The sequence below is a fragment of the Melampsora larici-populina genome (genome assembly GCF_000204055.1).
Source record: "Melampsora larici-populina 98AG31 unplaced genomic scaffold MELLAscaffold_52, whole genome shotgun sequence".
NCBI lineage: Eukaryota > Fungi > Basidiomycota > Pucciniomycetes > Pucciniales > Melampsoraceae > Melampsora > Melampsora laricis-populina.
This window is the reverse complement of record NW_006768816.1, coordinates 283,464-306,709: the sequence shown is the minus strand read 5'-3', so window position 1 is coordinate 306,709 and position 23,246 is coordinate 283,464. Positions and strand designations below refer to the sequence as shown.

Genomic DNA, 23,246 nt, shown 5'->3' with positions numbered 1-23,246 from the left:
CAAAAGCAAGCCACCTCTGAGATTGTTGAAATTGATCCAATTAAAGCCCACATTCACCAGAAACATCAATGATAGAAACATGTAGTCCATCTTGAAGTGCAGAGAGAACACAAAAGTCAAAAGATTGATTAACATGAAAATTGAAATGAAATTGATGCTTCCTGTGTATACCAGTGATGAATTATGCTAGCACTGTGACCAGCAGTTTAGGGTGTAATTCATTGATACAAAATCACTTGTAGTGAGGTTTTTCTTTCCTACTTTGTGTGTTTTTGATGATATCTGAGAAACTCAGCCATCACTCACATTGCGGTGCCCGCCGCCCAATTGGATAGTTTACATTTATTTAATGTCAGATCAACTTGGATCAATGATCTTGTGATATAGAAGTACAAACACTTTAGCTACTCCTAAAGACATTTTGCTGATACATAACAAAAATATTCTGGCACACAAAAACAAAACTTTGATCATGATAGGGGCTGTGTAATATGACAATTGTTTGACAAAGCTACCGAATTACTTGATGAATTTCATCATTTTCATTTTTGAGTTTAACAGATTGTGTCCACGGCATTGACGGTGACTTTCTCAATGGATATGAGTTCTTGTAACCAGGTGACAATTCTGCTAGTAGATCTCGCACGAAATCATGAAAGTGTCCAAGTTTGTAATTTGCCGCGGTTGGCTTTTCAGAATCCTGTGTGATGATGATGGAATAAGCCTTTTTTTTCGCTTCCATCATATTCTGTCGAATTCTTTCGTGCATTGTGAAATCCCGCTCATCATCTCCAGCTGCCAGCGCAAGATCATATTGTTTTTGCCTCATCAAATGATCAACTGCTGTTCCTTTGTTAATACCTATTGGTGTGACCTCAATCAAGGTTTTTGTCTCCTTGTGTTGAGTAACTACAGATGTTTCTTTCAGCTTTTCCTTGAGGTCTTCGAAGAATTGGTCAACTGCAGTTTTCATGCGAGGATTTAGTTTTGCGGAGAATCAAAGGATCTGATCAAAAACACATACATTCTTTGTTCGGGTGCCTCGTGGTGAAAGAAATAGTGGCCTGTTTTGCTTGGTCCCTTGACGCTTTACCTGGCCATAATTCTAAGAATCAAAAGTCAAGCTGTGCCATCAGTAGATCGGACATGGGTTGATTGATAAAAAAAGGAATAGTAAGGAAGTGTATCTGACCTTTGCCATCAGACTTGCTGACTAGCATGTCTATCATTACAGATGAAGGAGTCAGAATTGAGCATGACAGGGTTTTTCTGGGCATCTCAACTGACCCTCTATGAGCTCCATTGTACTACCAAGCCATTGCCTTTGAGTTCTGTCTCGTAAGTCTGTTGCCTTTGAATCTCCAGGAGCACTGAAGAGTGTACCGTGCTCAGCATACCACCCCATTTGCTTGAATTCATCTCCTTTGTAGCTGGCGCGCAGGGATTCGTCTGACCTCCCAGTGTTCAAGTATACCGCAAATCTTGGGTCTTGGGACAAAGAGCCGAGGAGATCGTGCACCCAGGGATTGATTTTTTCTTTATATTTATCCAGGTGAGATTTCAAGGTTCCCTGTTGTAGCAAATGGACACAATAACATTCATGATCAAGACTTCTTTCTTATCGCTGCATTGATGATTGATCAGAAGGACTTGAAAGCGCTCACATCAATGTCAAACATCAAAAGAACCTTTCCTTTTTCCGAATCCGAGGCGGCATTGATATCTTTCACAACTTTGGCGTTATCAAGAGTGGAGATATCCTTTACGGTCACCTGTTGCGCAGCCTTTGCCCCATCGATGAAGGGGATGAACGCAGACTGGCTAATTGAGTTGAAAGAGAGTGATATGGCCAAACCAGCCCAGAAACGAATGTATGAACTATTGAAGCCCATGACGAGATCTTATCAATTCACGCGAAGATTCAATTTTTAAGTTGTATAAATAAATCAGAACAGGTTTTCACGAGAGGAGAAAAGAGAAAAATTGAGGTTGAAGAAGACTGGTCACGATCTTCCCCTTATATAGTAAGCAAAGACCATTCCCAGGCTGGATATAAACTCGAGACGGATATCTTCGCGACAGCGCCACTCCGGCACCACTTCGCCGGCACCGAAAGATGCTGCGCAAGGCAGAGCATGAGACTGGTTCCCCTTGGCTAAAACACGGTCTCAAATCCTTCTGTAGGCCTCGATGATATGGTTAGAGCTCAATTTACGACGAGTGCTAATTCGAGTTCAGTGTGGAACATTGGTCTCAGTCGTCACGTTGAATATGTACATCATGTATCGCTCCGGCCAAGACCGTCATGATCTACATCACACCCAGTATGTATTCCCTCTCGAGAAAAGACTGCTGTAGTGTGCAGGCAGTGGAGGCCGAGGCTCACCGCAATTCACATCGGCCCTGTTGAAACTTGTCAGGGATACAAACCGGATGGTTTGAAAATCATTCAAGATGATTGTACCCCTCAAGACCTAGACTGTGGCTGCCATTCCCCCTGATTTTGCTTCACCCTACCGCTATATACACGTGCATCTGCCACAGCGACATTCTCGTAGAAATATGGCTAGTTGCCGTGTCATAGAGTGCCGGCTGTCTGCGCACATTTATATTACCTGGGCCGTAATTGCATAAAAGTTTCGGCGCCTGGGAGTAGGTGATGACCGGGTCGTCCGCTTTTCCATATACATCAGATCTATAAATTGATATGTGGGGATAAAAGTTTGGCTACTCTTTACCGTAGCCAAGGGGAAGTTTGATGGTGATGATTTTTTTAGACGGACCTGCACAGCTATCAGTTGTTTTTTTCAGGAAATCCTTTCTCTAAATTTCGCTATACCCTACAGGACAAATCATCCAGATGCACGCGCAGCTGCGATAACCACATCACTCGGAAGTTGCTGTGTCACAAGGCTGTCTGTGCACATCAAGAGTAAAAGGAGATTAATGAAATCCAAGAGCCTCACGGGGGTCGAGAGCGGTGAGCTTGCCACGCATGTAACACAGTGAAAAGTGTCCAGTACTACTAATCAATCTCCACCTTTTGATGCAGAACCAAATTGGACCTGACTCCTTTCTGTAATGGAAATCCCAGCAATGGCCACATCCGTATTGTATGAGCCCCATATGACCCCATATGAAGTCATAGTCGTTCATTCAACATCTACATATCAATCCTCACTGAAGATGATGGATATCTTCAGATACTGTGGAGCATTATCCATTCCCAATGGCATACCCAATCCATGCCTTTCCTCCTTCCAAGGAAGAAGGTGGAGAGAGGGAGGAGCAAGTCCTAGATGCCGGGATCTGGACTTACTGGACTATCTCTAGGAAGATAGATGCGGTAGCCATCCTTGCTCTTGAAAAGTTCAAGAGTGAGGATGGCGAGCTTTGGGAGAAACCTAGAGCTCCCTCGCGACACCGTGAGAACTCAGAAAGAACTCACGAAGTGTGTCAGAGGAAGAAGTCACTACGGTACGGGCAAGAGACCCTTCGAACCCACTCACAGGGAGTGAAGGCTTGAAGAGCCGAGGCCCTGCGAAGGGTCTCGAAGCCCGTACTCGTAGAGGGAAGTCTCCCTGGGGGAGTGGTTTCAATCCGCTCAAAGCCTAGAAGGTGCCACCGCATGTTGTGCTGTATTGCTATAGGAAGTCAAGGGGCCAGTACAACGTAAAAACACTACTGTAGCGCAACCTATCGACGCAACCGATGAACTAATCTATTGGTCGCAATGAAAGTTTTCCGTGAATAACGCCTTACGTACAACTTGTAGGCCGACGATTTCCAGCGCCCAGCGCGTCTTAGCGAACGAAGTGAACAACCTAAATTAGCTCGAAGCGACGCGCCGCCTATGCGAAGGCTGTGACCAGACCATACCCGTGATGGTGGTTGGTGGTGACAAAGTACTGCCAGCACCGAGGAGCGTCTCATCGGTTCGGTGGAGAAGATACCGCGAAATAAGGGGTCATCAGTGGTGCCAGTTGACGCGGCCAAGAGGCGACGCAGCGCTTCTATAGGATCCAAGCAGTTAGGCTGCTGATTCAAGTGTAAGAGTTGTACTTCGCCAGGAGCTGAAGTCTTCGCCAATCTGACTCGTATTATCGCAGATGAGAAGTCTTCTGCGAAAGCTACATCACGGCGCCGGATGAAAACTGATGGGTGGTCGGTGTGTAAGGTAAGTTCGCCAAGCCTTGCCAATCCCCAAAAGCCGACGAGCAGTATCGCCCGCAACGTGACGTTAGGAAGGTTGTTGCCTGGTAGTTTTTGTATGAGGTATTCGAGATCCATCAAAGTTAATCCGTCACGTCGTCGTTTGGATGGGAGCAGGTCGCAATTCTTTGTGGCCTTCAACAGAATCCGTAATCGGTCCGGATTCAATTCAGGGAATTGCACGTCATGGAGGCAATGCCACATCCTAAGGCCTGTTAGGTAACATTTGATTGTCTCGCTGATAACTGAGGTGGAGTTTGATTGATCGCTGCACCAGATGATGAATTTGTATATGTTGTCCGATTTAGCAGGAAAGGGGCTAGTTGCATCACCCATGAACAAGAAGTACTTGTTCACGGCTGCTGCATACTGGCGAATCGTCAAAGCTGCCCACCCTTGGCTGAGCATTAACTCCCCCGCTTCGTTTAGCGGTCGAGTCGAATTTAAGCTTGATCTTTGTAGGGTGAGTTGAGCTGAAGTCATGGCCCGTTGATGGTTGAATGAGGCGTGTAGAAAACTTGTGACAATAGAGGCTTCAGGTCTGCAGGGATGGGGACTGTTACAAGATTGTTTTGTCCTTTTGAAGGGCGGAGGCCTCGTGATAACTTATCGGCTTCGTTGTCCGCAGAGGTTACCCTTACCAAGTTTATATCGCAATCCAGTTGGACTAGTAAGTCCTGAACGATTCGCCATTCCCTATTGACCCAAAAGTCGCGAGACTTTCTGTTTCTAGCTGCACCCTCGGTTGTGGTGTTATCAGTCAGGCAAGAGAAACGGAAACCGGCCAGGCCAGTTTCTAGTCGCAATTCCTTCAGCATCAAGATACCAAGCCGAACCGCTACCGTCTCGGCCCAGGCGATCGTCCTTCTGGGACGGTCTGAAGGTGTATCCCAACCTGGTGTCCATTTAAACTGTGACCAGGCCTTCCCTACTATGACGCCAATACCGAAATCAGTTGAGGCGTCTCCGACCCATCCTACGTTCTTAACGATGTGGTCGGGCACTATTTTTGTTGGGTCTAAGTTTTCCAGGTAGCTCTTCCAATAGGCCACGTCTTCTCTCACGTCCTCTGGGATCGTTCTTCTTCCTGGAGATTTCCAGGCCGCTACGAAGCTAAAACCTTCCACGAGGTAGCATTTCAGTTGAGGTAGGATCAAGGTTAGATGACTCAGCTTTTCATTAAACCTTTGCATCTCTTTCTTTGTTATCGTTGTTTTCGAGAGAAAGTGATCTATTTCAGCTCTACGTTTTATAAGTTTCTTGTCAGGTAATCAAACTGTTTTCAACACGCAATTCCATATAAAGCCAATAAACTTTTGCTCTTCTCCAAACTCGGAGTACTTCATTACATTGGTCTTTACACCTAGTGCTTCACTAGCCTTCACTATTTCAACCATGGTTGTCTTGTCTGACCTTAATTTGATCAACAAGTTATCATCCACCCATCTGAAGGCTTCGAGTAACTTGAAGGCCGCCTTCATTAGCTCTTTCCAGCCATCTGCAGGACCGCCGAAAGAGCCGCATCCCGCTACGCCACCGAATGCAATCATTAAGTCTATAAACACCCTGTTTTCGAAGTCCATTATCGCCAAGTAAGGCCATTGAGAGGGGTGTGTCGGGATTTGTCTATACGCCCCCTCCCAATCAAATATTCCCATGAGCACATCTTCTTTCAGCCGTCTAATAAATAATGCTATGAGTTTGAAGTCATCCCAAGTTGTTTCAAACTCCTCTTTATTTACGAAAGAGTTTACTGACGGAATGTCAGTGTTGAACCGGGGGTAAGACATATCGTGTATTGGACGAAAGGTGCCGTCACCATTTTCAACTGCACCTAAAGGATTTGTCCTAAAGAATCCTAATTTTTCATTAACTTCTTCTTTCGAAAAGGGACCGCACATCCTGCCTGCCGTCACTTCTTTCAGAATATTGTCTTCAATTTTCTTTCTTGCGTTTTGTGCCGAGTTATGGTTTGGTGGGCAATAGAAGTCCCAATCGTTGATGTTGTGTTTCGGAATGCCTTGGTGAAAGCCTTCTTTGAAGCCTTCTAACAAGTAGCCGTACTTTCCTATCAAACCAAACTTCCTAAGTTCCTTATCCCAGACTTCGATGTTCATGTTACATTTCACTGGCGCAGGCCATTGCGATTTATTGCTATAATAACGCTTATCTATTGGCACTTCAATTTGTAATGTGGTGCTATAACGAAAGAATCCAAATTATATTTCAATCATCAAATTAAATTTAATTAATCATAAGGAATTACAAAAACTTTACAAAATCTATGAACGAATTCTTGTACAACAATGCGGACAATAAAAGGAAAGGACCAAATGACTCATTTTGCTCACGATTGCTTTTCTTTTGAGGTTGACTGTCTCGGTTCTTCATCTCTATAAATTTGAGATCTATCAACTTGTTTACCCTTATTTGCTGTTGCAGTTTTCTCTCTCGTATCATTTCTTTGATATGGTGTAGGTGATTTTTCTCTGTTGAAATTTCTACCTCTATTATTTCTACGATTATTTTGAAAGTTTTGCTGGTAGTTTTCATTCTTCCTAAATGAATCTCTTCTTTGTACTTGAGGGAAAGATTCCCCTCTTTGAAATTGTGGTGGTTTAAGAAAGTTGTTTCCATGATAAGATGTATTCGAATAACTATTATTACTTCTATAGTTTCCTTCATTTTCATCTACTACGTTCTCTACACAATCATGGTTCGTTCCTTCTGGATATTGTCTTCCCGTTATCGGGTTAAATCTTTCTCGTATGTTACCTTTCGCGTAAGCTGTATATACAAATCAAATCGTCAGTAAATCTATACGACTTTCTGACAAAGGACTTTCCAAAGGCCTTACGATTGTCTAAAAGAATTATTCTACCATCTCGTAACAAATCTGTTCGAGCCTTTGCTTCTTCTAGGAAGGAACTCCTTTGTATCTTCGGATCGCCTGGGGCTCCATCCACTCTGTTGCACATAACATCCGTTCTTACTAAAATATCGTATCTGAACGCCGTCAACCAACCGTGCCTTAACGCAAGATCTTCAACGTAATCGAAGTGTTTCTCTAAGCTTTAAGGAGATACATCTTCATCAGTTCTACCCTATTTGAATCGAAGACAAATTATTCATTTACTCATTTGCGAACTTTATGTGAAAGTACGTTTGTCTCAAGTATTTCAACATCAAGGACTTAGCTCTCGTCCAGTCTGCATAAGACATCCACCATTCACTTTTAGGAACTAAGCCAGTCGGTTTATCTTTCTTCTTCGTAGTGTTACTTCCTTCTACCATATGATCTAACTCAATCCACCTGTCGTTAAAGATGGTGAGTTTGAAGTTAAGATCTAGTTTAGTCAAATGATCATTCCAATAAGTACTAAAACCTCTTAGACCTGAAGTCAAAACTTTTCCGCTACTTTTGTAGACTGTATCTATGTTATCTTTTGATGCGCCTTTAGCTTTAACTTTTTCTGATTCTAATGATTTCAGGAACTTTTCTACTATCTTCGTGTTTCCCATAGCCAATGTCATCTTCGCGATATCTAAGGAAATATCTATTCAAAGCAATATCAGTTGATGATACTATTAGAGGTTTCAACAAAGAAATTCGTATTTCAAATTTATTCGGGAGAAGATTTTGTAATGTAGCTCGCATTCTATAAGAAGAGCAGTGGATTTATGATGAAAAAAAGCTCGCATTCGATCATCGAAGAGCAGTGGATAATAGCTCGCATTCTGTAATCAGAAGAGCACTGGATATTTGATAGTTGGACTGCAGCTCAAATTCTACGTGTAGAAGAGCAAGGAATATAAAGAGCAAGGAATTTACGACAGCTCGCATTCTTTTAGAAGAGCAAAGGTATACAGTGTTTTATGATTCTTGAATTCGATGGAAGATTATATCGATGAAGGATTATTGTGAAATAGGAATTGGAATGACGTGTCTCACTTTCTTTGTTATCTTCTACATATTCAATCGAAGAATCTGAATCGCTGTCTTTCTCATCTTCGAATATTAATTGTTCATCTTCATTCTTGTTGAAGTTGATATCTTCCATTTCTTCTAAGTTAATATCGTCATTTGTTATATTTATATCTTGTTTCTTCTTTTTGCTTTTGTTTGATTTATTGAGTCTAATTGCTTCTAACGCATCCTCTCTATCGATTCTCGCTTGTTCTTCTTCCTCGGTTTCAATTTCAAAACTTCTTTCATCTTCTGAAGGTGGCGGGGTCGGTTCCGGTGAGAATTCTGGTGCTAAGTTTTGTCTTCTTCTGCTAGTTCTCATCGTGAATTTCGATTCGAAAAAGGTCTTTGCCCGAGGAAAGCCCACTCTGAGGGAAGATGAAGGTAGGCTTGAACGTGAGAGAGAGAAACGATGAGTGAGCAAGGTGGGAGCTGGTCACTCATCGAGCTGGGGTAATCCTTTTACCCAGCTTGTCCTATCCGTGCCTGGAAGTCTTATTCAGGGCAGCACCGGGAGGACGGTTGGACAGCTCACGTCATCCACTCAGAGTCCGCGTGATTCAGAAGTGTCTAATCACGCGGAGGGCTTTCCAGTCTGTGACATGGACAGGATTTATTCCTAGTCCCGTCGTCACCAATCTTCAACCATTTTTAAGCTTAAAAAAGTCCTGTGCAGTCTGCTGTCGCTGTAAATAGCCCAAGTTTTCCCCAGACCATCTGGTTAAGTAAGCTTTACTCAAACACTGAATGAAGTTGAGCCAATGATCAGAGAAAAACCACCAGACCATACCAAATAACACCCCATTGGGTGCCTGTACAAAGGCTGTTTGACAGGTCATAGTCTATATCACCTTTTTTACCAGAAGTTGACAAAACTGCAGCTGTGTAAATGCTGGGGAGTGGAAAATCTCAAATTGGCCAAATGAGCCTAGCAAGAGACTCTATCATGCATTAGATATTGTCAGTTGTATTTATGACTATTGGGATGAAAGATTTCTGGCAGTGGTATTGAAGATTTCAAATTTGTTTGCATTATGCTTGGAAGTCTTTCCTCTGACCACAGTACCACTTGGGGGGTGGTAGCAGGTCTTCTACCCATCTGTCATCCATGATGTCTCTGGAACTATACAGGTGCCGCCATGCCCTTGGGAACCTGAAAAAATCACAGATTTCATGGTAAGACCTGACCATTATGGTGGCCCTGGGGCAAAATCACCGCCAAACCTTTCTCTGATCCATGATTTTGTGTTTTGAGGTTTGTGATTTGTGATTTGTGATTTGTACAAATTTGCAATCTGTATCTGAAAGACCAATACAGACTACAATGATGATAATCAATAATAAATGTATATTGATGATTGATTCAAAGCACATATTGATTATCAATACTAATCTATTGATGATATATAAGAATCACCTTTGATTTACAATGGGAAGTAATGCCAACAGTTTTTGTTCTTGCTGACAATGTTTAATAGCAAGTTCATTTTTATTTACAAGCTAAAAATGTTTGGTAATTTGAAACATTTAAACCGTTCAATTCTAAATAGTGCTGGATCAAATCAGACTCACAGTGTCTGTGTAGGGTTTGCTCGTCAACAAGCAGACACTACCCGGATACGGCGGCTACTGTCTAATCCGGACTTTTGGGTGTTAGTTAGGGGGGACACAAAGAAAACCCACATGTTTAAATACATGCACATGCAAGGGCTAGCTTGCTGTCTACCCAAGAAGCTGCTAGTGGTTGCAATAGGGACCAGGATCCCTCCTGAGATCCAGCTTATTTTACTTCCACACTTTTAGTATAAATACAGAACTCTCCTGATTCATAATAAACCCATCACCCAGCCAAGAGCAACCACATAACACAGTCTCTTTTTATTCAGAATTTACTTGGACTTGACACTTTATCTAGAACTCTTTTAACTAAAAACTTGTGACCCTAAAAAATACAGTACACAATAGGAATTGTTGAAGAACTCACTTGATCTGTTAAGAGCAACCACATCTATCTATCTTTCTTTATCTCCGTCAAGGATTTACTATTTGAAGTTGTTTATACCTACCTTTTCTGACACTCAATATCCTAAATACTGCAATATTCTCAATACCATGATAATCTCAATATTATGGATCAATATGAATATGAAATCAAAAGGTCTCACATCCTCACACCACTCCAAAAACAGCTCCTCAAATGTCTTCCGCCTAAATATTGTCAGCAGAGAATGTCATAGGATACAATGGTAGATTCCCCTCATAACATTGGTCTCCCATTGCCTAAGAGAAGTGTCCAGAACTACCTAGCCCAGCACAACTTAAAAAACTCACCATCAATGATTGTGGCTCAAAATGATGTTGCCTATGGGATCTTAAGAAATCATTATATTCTTGGTGACACTTAACACATTGCTCTACAGGGAATCAATAACACATATGACAATCCCATCCACATGTGAAATATCAATCAAATGTCAAAGGCAATGGGTCTCAACTGGTGCAGAGATGACATCCCAGAAGGTTGAGTGACACCAGCTGACCTGGTTGCTATTCTTCTTGAGCACATTGTAGAAGGGAAGGATCAAAATACAGGTTAAGAAACTATGCAACACCATCTTGTTGTAGATGATACCCTGTGTATTCATTGGGAGACAGTCTGGCAGATAGTTAAAATCATTGGTCTAATTGGAGTAGCCTAAAAGACTATGGGGAAGCTCAAAAGATGCCTTTTCTATGTACTAGGGCCCAAATTCAATCATCTGTTGGAAAGTGGTGGGCATGATAGACTTGAGCCTATTGGTATTACTATCTACGGTTTCATTGATGCTTGGTCCCGCACAGTCCTCAGCATACATATATCAACAAGCAACAATGATCCCTGTAGAATTGGCTTGACATACTCAGAGATTATTTGAGACTCAGGAGGATTCCCAGAAAGGACATTGACTGACCATGGTAGTGAAACAGTTGACATGGATCTTTTCCAAACCCTCATCCATCACTACTCCTGCGGTGAGCCACTTGACGAAGCACACAAGCATCATTTTTTTGCCACCTCACAGCAGACCAGAAAGTAGAGTCACTGTGGTCTCAATTCATGTGTGCTAAAAGCACAGTGCTGCGGGACAAGATCAAAGCAAAGATATGTGAAGGGGTATATGATCTTTTAAATAAAATTCTGTTGTTTGTAATCTTGTTTAGTTGGCATTGAACAACCAGAATTGACAGGATTTTATCTTAGGGCCTTATTTCTCCATTTGGGGGTGTTTCTAGTTCAACCTGCAATGTACTCTTTTTTCACTGGTGTCTTTTGTAAAGCGCAAAAACACATATCAAACACAAAGAACTACAAGTCCCAACTTCCCACTGGTGTTTCACCTGAAACATCCTACTACTCTTGCTTCAACTATGATGGCACCCAGAGGTTGAATCCTGTTCCAAGAGAAGTCATTGGCAGCCTTATTGCCACCAGATACCATGATCCAGAAGAACTCGAGCAGGTGTTGGCTCCTATTTTTGGATGGCAGGTTTTGATGGCAGGTTTCAAACTTGATATCAAGATTGGGTTATCATGAAAATGACATCAATTTAGAAAATGTGTGGGTTGAAACCACCCATGCTCTGGGACTGCTTTCTCATCTTCAATTCAATTCATATGAGTAGTGATTTATTATCAGCTGTGTTGCTTGTTTGTGATGAGAAATCAAATTACTGTTTCTGGGTGATGGCTCAGTTTTTTTCAGATAGAACCATTCCTAGCTTTTCAATTCATTTGCTACATACAAGGAATATAAACTTTTGCAATACTAAACTTCCTCATGGCTTCGAATATTCTTGATTCTCACAAAACTCAACTCACAAAGGAATCAGTTTCCAAATTGATAGATATCTTTAGAATCAATCAAAAGATGGATGTCCCAATTTATCTACAGGCTGAGAATCAAAAAATACATCAATTATAGTGGCAAATGAAGTATCTTTGAACTTTGGATGTACTCCACCATTTCCTCTTCCAAAATCTTTACTTTAATTGTATCAATATTAGAATCATAAATCCAATCTAAAGAAGATATATTTTCAAGTTGATTTAGATTTCTTTTAATTGATCCCAACCCACATCAAATAATTCAGGATTTAATGATTTAAGCAATTTTATCAACTGCTGCTCGACAATCAAAACAAACAGGATAGGTTAAACCTTCTTTGGTACGTTCTGATAGGACTGTTCGAGAGTCAAAGGCTCCTGCTTCTTTACCTTGTAAAGCAGGGCAAACGATCAGATATCTGCCAGATGAGAGCTAGTATTGAAGCTGAAGTGGTAGGTCGACTAGTGAGTGAGAATGATCGATCGTGACCCGTCGGGATAGGATTGGGTCGAGTTGGAATGACTGACAGTTTCAGGTGATTTTCCAGGTTGAATGTTTGTGGTGTGCCTAGAGAAGGGATGTGAACCATAGGGATAAGGATGTTGAGGTTGAGGTCGAACTCATCAAGTTTGGACCAGGATGATAAAATGGTTGAGATTGATGTTGAGATCATGATGGAGCATTGTAAGTTGAATTCCCATCTGATTCACTTGATGATGATGAAGCTTGAGGACGTGAAACTATGTAAACAGTTGAAGGAAGACCGAGTGCATATAAAACCAACAACTGTGACATCACAAATTACAAAACCGAAATCACGGATTACAGAAAGGGGTGGCGGTGATTCTGCCTGATGATCAGGGCCACCATCGAAGAATGACTATCAAACAACTTTTGACATGCCGCCCTCGCCTTCATCCTCGCCTCCGTCTCCGTTGTTCCTTCATTGCAGTGCTAGCGCCTTTCGAGACTCGTCCCAACCTTAAACCGATACCGCCCGCCTGGCCACTCGCAACCCACTCTCATCTCAGGCACTTCACAAACCAGCCCAACATCACTGTTGATGTTCGATGTCCAGAATGTGGAGCTAATCCGGAACCATCGTCAATCGATCGATCAACTTCTAAGTCCATCTGCCACCGCTGTGACAGCTTTCTTCCTCTCACAGTTGCTGGCTCGCACTTTTCCCTGTTTGGTCTACCAAAAGGTTACCGAATCGATCGAAGTGCACTTCGTCTTCAATACCATCGATGGCAACAATTGGTACATCCTGATCTCATTGCTGGTCGCCAAAACACAACTCTCGCTCAAACCGATCGATCAGGTCTCAATCGGATCTCTCAGGCTGAGTTGGCTTCGCAGTGGAGTATTCTTGTCAACCAAGCCCGAGCGACCCTGGAGGATGATGTAAAGCGAGCGGCTTATATGGTGCGTGTTTTCTTTTGTTCTTCTGAATGCTTTATGTTTTCTGGCACGTCGGACTCATACCACTTATCCTTGCATCTTGACTCGGCGACTGAAGCTTGAGCTAGATGGAAGGCTTTCAATGCCTGATGAGAGTGGGAATAATTCAGTGGATCCAAATCTCTTGATGACATTGATGGAAGCTCACGAGCAGCTGGAAGAAGCCGAGACTGAGGTAGAAGTGATGGAAATTCGAAGGGCCAACAAAGGTACGCAAGCTGATCTCATATAGAGTTCAATCAAGTAAGCTGATTTTGAAGTAACCGGGTTGTTAGAAATGATACAGGAAACAGTCTTAGAGCTCGAGCAATTATGGAATCCCGATAGTCAACTTGACATTGATACACTCGAACGTGCAAGGGCATTGGCTATCAAATTGCGATACTTGGAAACTATCGATAACAATTGTCGTGAATGGCGTCCACCAATCACATGAATTCTCCCCGTCGCGCCTTTTCAGTCCATATCAGATGGTCACTTTGATTTTTAAACTTCGAGTTTTTGACACAGTTGTCATTGCATCAACTCCGTATATAGATATGGAGTCTCAAGTTCATCCAAAATTTTACACCCATTGGAGTGTTTTGCTGTTGTATTTTACAAATCACAAGAGACTATGACTTGACCTTGTTTCTGTTCTCATCTCATTGGCTTAGGCTGGTGTGTATTCATATAATTGTAAATAATAGATATTAAAAAGGATAACCAGATAATGAAAAAAGGGACAACCTAATCACTATCCTCCAAACCATCATGGCTAGTCAGTTTCAAAGGACCAAACACCTGATTTCAATCTTTGACACATAGAATAGCCTCAACATGTAAGCACAAAAAACTAGTACACTGAGGCCCCATAATTCTTTTGGTGTTGTTGAAACCCCCTCCAATGGACAGCTAGTTGTTGGGATTGCAAGAAAATGTGTTGCCATATTTGTCAATTGATGAATCACTCTCCGTGGAGCATTCCTCCTGAAGAAGTCCCTATCATGGAGGATCTTTGCAAAAAGGAGCTCAGCACACTTCTTGTTGGGGTGGTCATCAGCAAGAACTTGTCACTTTCAATCTTCAAGGACAAATCCTTCACAGTATTTGCCCAACATTCCACTGGCTAGGTTGTGTGTCAATCAAGGCCAATTCACTGTGAACATTATTCAACTTCCCTAAGTGGGAAGGGGGAAATGATTAGGAGCACAATTTGTCATTAAAAATCTAGGATCCCACTATTTAGCGCCCCCTCGGCTGATATCCGGAGCCCCCCGGGTTTTCACCAAAACCCGTGTGACCCGCTGACACCCGACTATTTTCAGCCTATATTTCGCACAGTCGGACCTTGGGGGCTCCTCAAGGGCTCTCTAAGAGGGCGCAAACTTGCAAATAGAGCCCCTGATTAATTCTTAATTGACCTGTTTGGTGCCCTTCCATCCTTGATGGGGCAACAAAACTTTATTAAAACAAATAAAAGGGCGCCCAAGTTCTTTCGCGCCCGGACCGGCCCCATTACTGCACAGACATTGGCTCCTCAAGTAAGGGACACATACCCATAATAGCAACTTCCGTCTCTGAAGCTCAAAATATCACCCAATCGCTCAATCACCCATATTTCACCTCATTCTTCATTTAATCATCAAATCCCCTTCTCTATGCCTCATTAACAACCGTCGGATACCGGTGAACGCAATCCGAACTCCCCCTCCAAAAAATTGGACCATCCTACGTTGAATGAAACAGATTCTATGATGAGCGAACTAAGGTCCCTATCATTAGGAAGCTCAATCAAATGGTCTAACTCAAATCATGACCAAGATGATGAATGGATTCAACAACAAAATCAAAGAGCTCTACAACCCAATCAAAGAGCTACGGGAAGAAGCATACTTCAATCGGAACGTACGGCTAGTTGGAACCTTTCGGAAAAAGTCACAAGCTTCCGAGTACTGAAATACAATGTGACATTGGACCACCTTCCAGTGGCTGCTCTTCGGGATCTAACCCTCACCTCCCATATCCTCCCATGTATCGCTGAAGCTGACAGATATCTTCATCTTTACTTCCTGTGCGTATGTAGTATACCATGAAGGACTATTCAATGAACATCACTCATCAATTGCCTTTCGTCATGCTCATATGGTAGCGTTATCAGCCCCTTTATTGCTTGTGAGACTGGGTCTTGCTCTGTACAAAAAAACTGCTCAAATCATCCGCATTTCATTCCACTTGAATTGAGAGGCTTTAAAACTGATTTGCTGTTTTTTACGCATTTCTAAACCTTCAAGGTGCAATGAGCGAGATCATAGACGAAGAGCTAACAAGCAACGGGGCACAAAGAGTAGGTTAGATAGGAATGGGAGACGATGTCAAGTGCAAGTATCGAGCACAATTGAATTTGTGGCCTCACAGTCACTAGTCTGTCTCTTATGTTGTACACTCTACTCTATACTTGTGTTGCCTTTTGTGTTTGTTTTTGTAGCTCTCCTGTCCTACTTGTTCGTTTCAACTTTCTAGCTCTTTTAGCTTTCTAGTTCTGATTCCTATATCTGATGTTGTATCTCTCCCTCAATTCTTCCTTATGTTGTATGAACCCCCTAAATCTATGTATACCTTCCTTGAGTTTAGGATACATATATGCCATGGTCTTGTGTACTCAAGTGCAATAGTGGCTCATCGGACGCTATAGTGAACTGAGAAACTCTGCTCTCCCCTCGACATAGTTTCTTAGCTTCTATCCTTATACCTGGACTGTACATATACGTAGCGTGTACAAAACAAAACGGCGAGGTCAATGGACATTGGAGGATGAGTAGGGGGCAATTTTATTTGAGGAGGAAGCCCGATTTTTTCAAACAAGGAGCCCTGTTTGAAAAAAGGGGCAGCTAAATTGTTTGTAGCCTGGTGTCCGACCCGAGAGGGGGCGCCGGATACTGCTCCGAGGGCTCTAAATAGTGGGATCCAAAATCTATCACTGCACACCTGAGCCATGACACCCACACTACATATGTGCAGCAGACTGAGTGGATAGGTGGCTACCATGTACATACAGGTTTGCTCAGTTATGTGCTCATCTGGATGTGTGAATCATATGTAATACATGCTGTAACTTTTTTTCCGCTTGACAAAATCATTCCAAAAATTGACTACATACATTGACTCAAAGACTTGGTGTAATTTTGTCAACTAAACTTCATGTAACACTCTTTCTGTCACTGAAAAATGGCCCCAAGAATTTTGCCTGAGTAGCTATAATGATCCATGTAGTGGATTTTTGGGACAAGTTTTGTCAATGGCAAAGAAGTGACATGATGTATCACACTTAAAACATGTATTTTTTTGATAGCTAAGCCCCTGGCTTAGCTTAGCGCAGACCCGCTAAAGGAAAAATCAAAATTCGATTAGCTTAGCTTGAGTGCGCTAAGGATTTAGCGCTAGCTTAGCGACAAAAAATTGCTAAGCTAATGCACCGCTAAGCGCTAACTTAGCTTAGCCGTGCCACCGTTGGCTGAGCAGGCCTGTATGTACATGGCAGAAAATATTAACTCAGCCTGCTTCACCTATGTAGTGTGTGTTATGGCTCAGGTGTGCAGTTATGGATCCTTTTATTTCAAACTTCACTCTTGATTATTCTCCCCTTCCCACTGAGGGAAATTGAATGATTATTACAATATTCCGTGTCTCTGCTCTTGGACTTGGAACAGAAACTGATTGACATGGTTGTAAGAGTCCAGACACACCTACATGACCATAAATGCCTGTTTCTTCAACACCCAGCGGTTTTCTACCATCAACTGCCTGCTTTGAGGGTCAGTCAGTCTAATGTTTTCATTTTGATTTTGATGTGTCAACCTTCCAATATTCTATGAATTCTTCCTTCTGTTATTTTCATTGTACTCAAAGGTTAGGAACTTCTGTTTACAAATGCCATCTCCCAATATTTTGTAGTATCAATTTTGTGAATTCATCTCTTCTTTCACCTTTGTTTCCCTCTGATTCTATTGTGTCAGACTCTTGAAACTGAACACATTGGGAGACACACAAACATGTTGGGTAGGTACAAAGTCACTATGTATTCTGTGGCTGGGGATAGTTCTTCCTTGAGCCAAGCAATGGTTAAGGTCTTGGGCAATCATCGCACAAGATCGGACATTCATTTCCGTTCGGGGTAGGGTTCGGGCGCGGGGGGTGCGGGTAAGCCTTTACCCGATCTTTCCGGGTCGGGGCTCAGACTGACATGATACTTTACTTTACGGGTTTGTGGCTCGAAACTTCTGGATAGGATCACTCGAATAAAAGAACTTGTAGTTGAAGACCTCAATGAAACTATTTACAACACTCATCACTTCAAGACTCCTTAAGAACCAAATCAATTTCCAAACTTATTCAAAAATGTCAACATCAACACTAAAGACTTTAACTTGGTCAACACCTTTATCTAGCTCAACTCAAACTTACACTTATTTAGTGAATGCACCTGATTTCGAAACCGATTCTAAAAGGTTAGAATTAAGATCTGATCATGTCAATGGAGCAAAAGAAGGGCTTAAAACTGGTAGGATTAGTTAAGTGTTTTTTGATAATTTCTGTTTCTTTGTCTGAAATTGACTTTTGATTTTCTTTGGATTGGTTTTTAGTTAATGCTGGTGCTATGTTTGAAAAAGATAAAGCTTTGAATCCTAGTGAAAACAAAATGATTGGTTTGTCAATTCGGGTTTCTCTTTCACACTTTCAACATATATAGATAAGATCATCAATTTGACTTGATTGATTTTTTTTGGGTGGGACAGGATCTTGGTTACTGTGTAGAGCTGAATCTATTGAAGAAGTCGAAATTATGTGTAAGAATGATATTTATTATCAAAAAGGAGCATGGGATCCGGAAAAACTTGAAATCTGTTGTGTGGCTAATCTTTTGTAAAAGGAAGAATTTCTTGAAATGAAAGATAAATGGAATCCTAAATCAATTTATATGATTCCAGGAGATTGGAATATAGAATTGATTAAGTAAATCAAAAGAAATAGCAAGATCTGTTTTTTTAAACAAAACGGGTTTGAAGAGTAGGGATTTCATCCTTTTAATAGGTTTCTCATTTTTCGTTTTTCTCCTTGACTTTCATTCTTCATTCTAGTAATACTATCTACATCTCTTTCTCTTTTTTCTCTTTCACACAAAGGTATTTCCAAGCATAAGTAGATCATTCGATCATCCAACAAAATTTTCAAGCTTATGTGAATTTAGCCATGATTTCGGAATCCCTAAAGAGATGATACTCCTTGATTCAAAACAAAAATTCGTCATTAGAAACAAAACAAGATGTTCAAAGTTGAGATTGATAGAATTGTGAATGTTCTGCTTACTTCTTCTCCTACTTTAATAGATTGACCTCCATAACTAGGTAACAAAACTTTATCACCTTCTTTAACTTCCATAGGTATCAGTTTCCCATCCCTACCCCAAGAAGAAAAAATAGTCACAAACAGCTCATGAGTAAGAACCATAAGAATGATTGAATATTTTTTTTGGTGGGGGGGGCAAGGACATACCGATCACGATTTCCAGGACCGACAGCTAAGACTGTAGCTTCAGGTGTTGATTTTTCAGTCACAGATGAAGGTAAGAAGATTCCAGAAGCGGTTTTTGTTTCGGGTTTTAATCTTTGGACTAAGACTCGATCTAATGTTGGACGAAGTGAAGTGATAGATCTGATGGAAAGAGTCTAGAGATCGTGACAAAAAAAAAGAAATCGGTTGGGTTGGTTAGTGAGCTTGGTTTGTTGTTGTTAGGTTCTGGAGTGGATTTACCATGTTTGTTGTTGTGGAGGTTGTCTTGCTTCTGGATATCGATTTGAATGTAGTATCAGGTAAAGTTGAGGAAATGGATATGAAGTTGAAGTGGTTGAGGTGATGATTTTTTTTTGAAATTGGTTCGAGAATGTTCGAGAAAAATGGTTCTTGGTTTGCAAAGTTTTTTTAAAAAAGTTGAGTTTTTCACTAGTAAATTCTAGAATCACTTTGGTCATTTCATTCCAAAAAACAAAAAAGGACATCGAGTCCAATACCATCATACCATACCATATCATCTCATATACCTCATTCGATTCGATTCGATATCTCTTCATACTCATACTAAGAAAAAAGTAACATCATGCTTCGATCTCGTCTTGCTTCCTCTTCAACTGCTTCATCATCTCTTCGAACCCTTACCTCTCGTCAATCACCCTCATGTTTAAGCACATCACAACAAAAAAGATATGCTCATAAAGAAATCAAAGTAAGCTTTTCATTCTTCTTCTTTAATTCGATCCCAAATTGATTTTTTCTTTTTCCTTGGGTTTGATCAAATAGTTTTCAAATGAAGGAAGAGCAGCTATGTTAGCAGGAGTCGATATTCTTGCAAAAGCTGTTTCAGTCACATTAGGACCTAAAGGTAGAAATGTGATTATTGAACAACCTTTTGGTGGACCGAAGATTACTAAAGATGGAGTGACGGTGGCTAAGAGTATTACACTTAAGGATAAGTTTGAAAACTTGGGTGCAAGGTAAGGGTTTGATTTGATTCGATTGAGAATTCTTTCAATCATCTTGTAAAGTTTGATCTTGACGATGACTTGTTTCTTGTTTGATTGCGAAATAGGCTAGTACAAGATGTTGCTAACAAGACAAATGAAATCGCTGGTGATGGAACTACTACAGCCACCGTTTTAGCTCGAGCAATCTATTCTGAAGGAGTCAAGAACGTAGCAGCCGGTTGTAACCCTATGGACCTTCGTCGAGGATCTCAAGCAGCAGTAGATGAAGTGATCAAATTCTTAGATCAAAACAAACGAGAAATCACAACATCCAAAGAGATTGCACAAGTAGCTACGATCTCAGCTAATGGTGATAGTCATATTGGACAATTAATTTCGACTGCGATGGAAAAAGTAGGAAAAGAAGGAGTCATCACCGTTAAAGAAGGTAAAACCATTGAAGATGAAATCGAGATTACAGAAGGCATGAGATTTGATAGAGGATATATTTCACCTTATTTCATTACGGATATTAAGACTCAAAAAACTGAATTGGAAAAACCATTGATCTTACTTTCCGAAAAGAAAATCTCAGCTTTACAAGACATCTTACCTTCACTTGAAGCTTCGGCTACTCAAAGAAGACCACTTTTGATCATTGCAGAAGACTTAGATGGTGAAGCATTAGCTGCATGTATTTTGAATAAACTTAGAGGTCAACTTTCAGTGGCAGCTGTCAAAGCACCTGGATTTGGTGATAATCGAAAATCGATCTTAGGTGATCTAGCGATCCTTACTGGTGGTACTTGTTTTAATGATGAATTAGATATCAAACTTGAAAAAGCTACACCTGATTTACTTGGATCAGTGGAATCAGTGACGATCACCAAGGATGATACGATCTTGCTCAATGGACTCGGTTCTAAAGATTTGATTGCAGAAAGATGTGAACAGATTCGATCGGCTATGATGGATGCTAGTACTTCGGATTATGATAAAACTAAACTTCAAGAACGATTGGCTAAACTGAGTGGTGGGGTGGCGGTCATCAAAGTAGGAGGTCATAGTGAAGTGGAAGTAGGTGAAAAGAAAGATCGATTTGATGATGCTTTGAATGCGACTCGCGCTGCTGTTGAGGAAGGGATCGTACCAGGTAAGGATTTCATTTTTGTATAGGGGGGTTTTTGAATTGGATATCTTTGAATTGAAGATCTAACAATCGAAATGGTTTTTTGTATGTGTAGGTGGAGGTACTGCACTTTTGAAAGCAAGTAAAGCACTCGAAAGTTTAAAACTATCCAACTTTGATCAACAACTAGGAGTTTCGATCATCCGAGCAGCCATCCAAAAACCCACCCGAACGATTGTTGAAAACGCAGGAGAAGAATCATCTGTAGTCGTAGGAAAAGTTTTGGAACATTATGGTGAATCAAGTAAATTTCATTGGGGTTATGATGCCGCTTTAGGAGAATATAAAGATTTGGTGGCTAGTGGGATCATTGATCCTTTGAAAGTGGTGAAGACTGCTTTGAATGATGCAGCGGGAGTGGCTAGTTTGTTGACCACTAGTGAAGCTTGTGTGGTAGATGCTCCTGAAGAGAAATCGGCTGCTGGACCGGGTGGAATGGGTGGTGGTTAGTCTTGCATCTTCATTTCTTTTTCTCATTTTGATTAAATGCTTAACCGTGTTTTTTTTCTTAGGTATGGGTGGTATGGGTGGAGGAATGGGATTTTAGAGAAAGAAAGAAAAATAAAATGAAGTCGTTTAAAGGTTTTGTTTAGGTTTTTTTGTTTTGTTGAATTTTGATTTTTGGATTGGGATTGTTACTTTTTTTTGATGATAATATTCAATTCAATCAAAACAAAAACAATGACAATAACACCAAACTGATTAAAGTTAAATAATATCCCCTGAATTGAAACGCAAAGTATGATGAGATATAAGTTGTGTGTTTGGTTTTCTTTCAAAAAAAAATTAAGAATTTATAATAGATGTGAATTTTCTTTTATTCTTTTTGGTATGTATATATGTTTTTTTTGTTTGATAGTTTTGAGGTAAAAGTTTGAATTTGCAACAATATGAAACACACACACATAGTTGAAATGGGTTTCTTTTTAAAGGAATTCGAGATTAGACGAGATTGGTTTTGTAGCTTGAGATTAATCTGAAGGGTCATGTTTCAGGTTTCAAGGGGGGTTGGATAGGGATTTAAGTCGATGTAATAATAATGATCTCCTCACCTTGCAAACTTTCTTGGCTCACTTTGCTAACAATTACATCCTGATCACATGTACTCAGCATCTAAGTCAATTTACTCTGCTTCAAAGTACGGTAAGGATAAAGTAAAGACCGAATCTTTTGATTTTATTTGACTGGTATGTATCCACTGGCGCGCAGTCCATGAGCTCAAAGACTGTAAACTTCATTTCGAAGAACAAGACGTGGAAACAAAGACCCCAAAAAAGAACACTGAAATAAAAGTTGAGCCCGTACTTATCTCATAGATTTTGTCTACAGCTGAAGTATGGAAGGGTGGATCTACCAATCAGAGTCTACCATTGGAAGCATATAATCAGAAGGATAAGGATCTTGAGGTGGTTGATGGAGGTTTGGTTGATCAGGATGGACAACACCGCAAACCAAACGATGTTCTACCTTATCACAGTAATCAAGATAACTACCACGACAATTAGGAGTTTTACAATAATATCCCTCTAAGTTCAATTGCGTTTCACAATCTCCTTTACTTACCAAACCACAAGCGCATTGGATCTCAGCACCACATTTGACTTTTTTGTTTTTTATATTTTTCACTTCATCACAACGATCACATAGGTCTGATCCAGATATATCTTTCCATTCAGTTTCTGCCATTCTCCAAGTGTTTGGATTCATTTCTGACACGGCTTCTTGGAGAAATGTACATATTAAAGTCGTGAGGGTCAAAATTATGATGGAGTTCAGTGAGCCTGATTTGTTTGGTGAAAACATCCTTCTGAATTTAAGAAAGATTCATAGGAACAGCTACAGTCATTAGGTTTGCAAGTTTGAGGTTATGTGGGTTGAAGATTGAATTCAATGAGAGTTTCATAACTTACCAGAAAAGCAGTTAAATTCTTTGAGTGGATTGTTTTTTGATGTTATTTGAGTTCGGTTGAAGGGGTCCTTGTTCTTCCTGTGAGAAAATGTCAAAGTTTAGTATCTGACCTTCATAAAAAATACTAAGAAAAGGGAAATTT

The 23,246-nt window shown here is 40.8% G+C and overlaps 7 protein-coding genes across 7 annotated transcripts; 4 read left to right on the top strand and 3 right to left on the bottom strand.

Moving 5' to 3' along the window:
• Positions 1 to 511: 511 nt before the first annotated feature.
• Positions 512 to 1,892, bottom strand: MELLADRAFT_124415 (uncharacterized protein; the record flags this gene model as incomplete). The annotated part of the gene is made up of 5 exons (XM_007415567.1): positions 512 to 960; positions 1,025 to 1,105; positions 1,193 to 1,213; positions 1,288 to 1,570; positions 1,665 to 1,892. The coding sequence occupies 5 exons, from the start codon at positions 1,890 to 1,892 to the stop codon at positions 512 to 514; spliced, it is 1,062 nt and encodes a 353-aa protein (XP_007415629.1).
• A 2,597-nt stretch (positions 1,893 to 4,489) lies between these two features.
• On the top strand, positions 4,490 to 5,247 carry MELLADRAFT_92758 (uncharacterized protein; the record flags this gene model as incomplete). The annotated part of the gene is made up of 3 exons (XM_007415640.1): positions 4,490 to 4,675; positions 4,718 to 4,882; positions 4,924 to 5,247. The coding sequence occupies 3 exons, from the start codon at positions 4,490 to 4,492 to the stop codon at positions 5,245 to 5,247; spliced, it is 675 nt and encodes a 224-aa protein (XP_007415702.1).
• A 7,674-nt stretch (positions 5,248 to 12,921) lies between these two features.
• Positions 12,922 to 13,945, top strand: MELLADRAFT_111286 (uncharacterized protein; the record flags this gene model as incomplete). The annotated part of the gene is made up of 3 exons (XM_007415641.1): positions 12,922 to 13,473; positions 13,568 to 13,718; positions 13,785 to 13,945. The coding sequence occupies 3 exons, from the start codon at positions 12,922 to 12,924 to the stop codon at positions 13,943 to 13,945; spliced, it is 864 nt and encodes a 287-aa protein (XP_007415703.1).
• A 3,941-nt stretch (positions 13,946 to 17,886) lies between these two features.
• Positions 17,887 to 18,415, top strand: MELLADRAFT_111285 (uncharacterized protein; the record flags this gene model as incomplete). The annotated part of the gene is made up of 3 exons (XM_007415642.1): positions 17,887 to 18,058; positions 18,132 to 18,194; positions 18,285 to 18,415. 3 exons carry the CDS (start codon positions 17,887 to 17,889, stop codon positions 18,413 to 18,415), a joined length of 366 nt encoding a protein of 121 aa, XP_007415704.1.
• A 307-nt stretch (positions 18,416 to 18,722) lies between these two features.
• MELLADRAFT_111284 (uncharacterized protein) lies at positions 18,723 to 19,302 on the bottom strand (the record flags this gene model as incomplete). The annotated part of the gene is made up of 4 exons (XM_007415566.1): positions 18,723 to 18,770; positions 18,856 to 18,946; positions 19,042 to 19,214; positions 19,300 to 19,302. The coding sequence occupies 4 exons, from the start codon at positions 19,300 to 19,302 to the stop codon at positions 18,723 to 18,725; spliced, it is 315 nt and encodes a 104-aa protein (XP_007415628.1).
• A 199-nt stretch (positions 19,303 to 19,501) lies between these two features.
• On the top strand, positions 19,502 to 22,098 carry MELLADRAFT_45251 (uncharacterized protein; the record flags this gene model as incomplete). Its single annotated transcript, XM_007415643.1, has 5 exons — positions 19,502 to 19,768; positions 19,843 to 20,036; positions 20,132 to 21,159; positions 21,251 to 21,640; positions 21,708 to 22,098. 5 exons carry the CDS (start codon positions 19,643 to 19,645, stop codon positions 21,740 to 21,742), a joined length of 1,773 nt encoding a protein of 590 aa, XP_007415705.1.
• A 447-nt stretch (positions 22,099 to 22,545) lies between these two features.
• Positions 22,546 to 22,902, bottom strand: MELLADRAFT_111282 (uncharacterized protein; the record flags this gene model as incomplete). Its single annotated transcript, XM_007415565.1, has 2 exons — positions 22,546 to 22,719; positions 22,759 to 22,902. The coding sequence occupies 2 exons, from the start codon at positions 22,900 to 22,902 to the stop codon at positions 22,546 to 22,548; spliced, it is 318 nt and encodes a 105-aa protein (XP_007415627.1).
• Between the last annotated feature and the right edge of the window lie 344 nt (positions 22,903 to 23,246).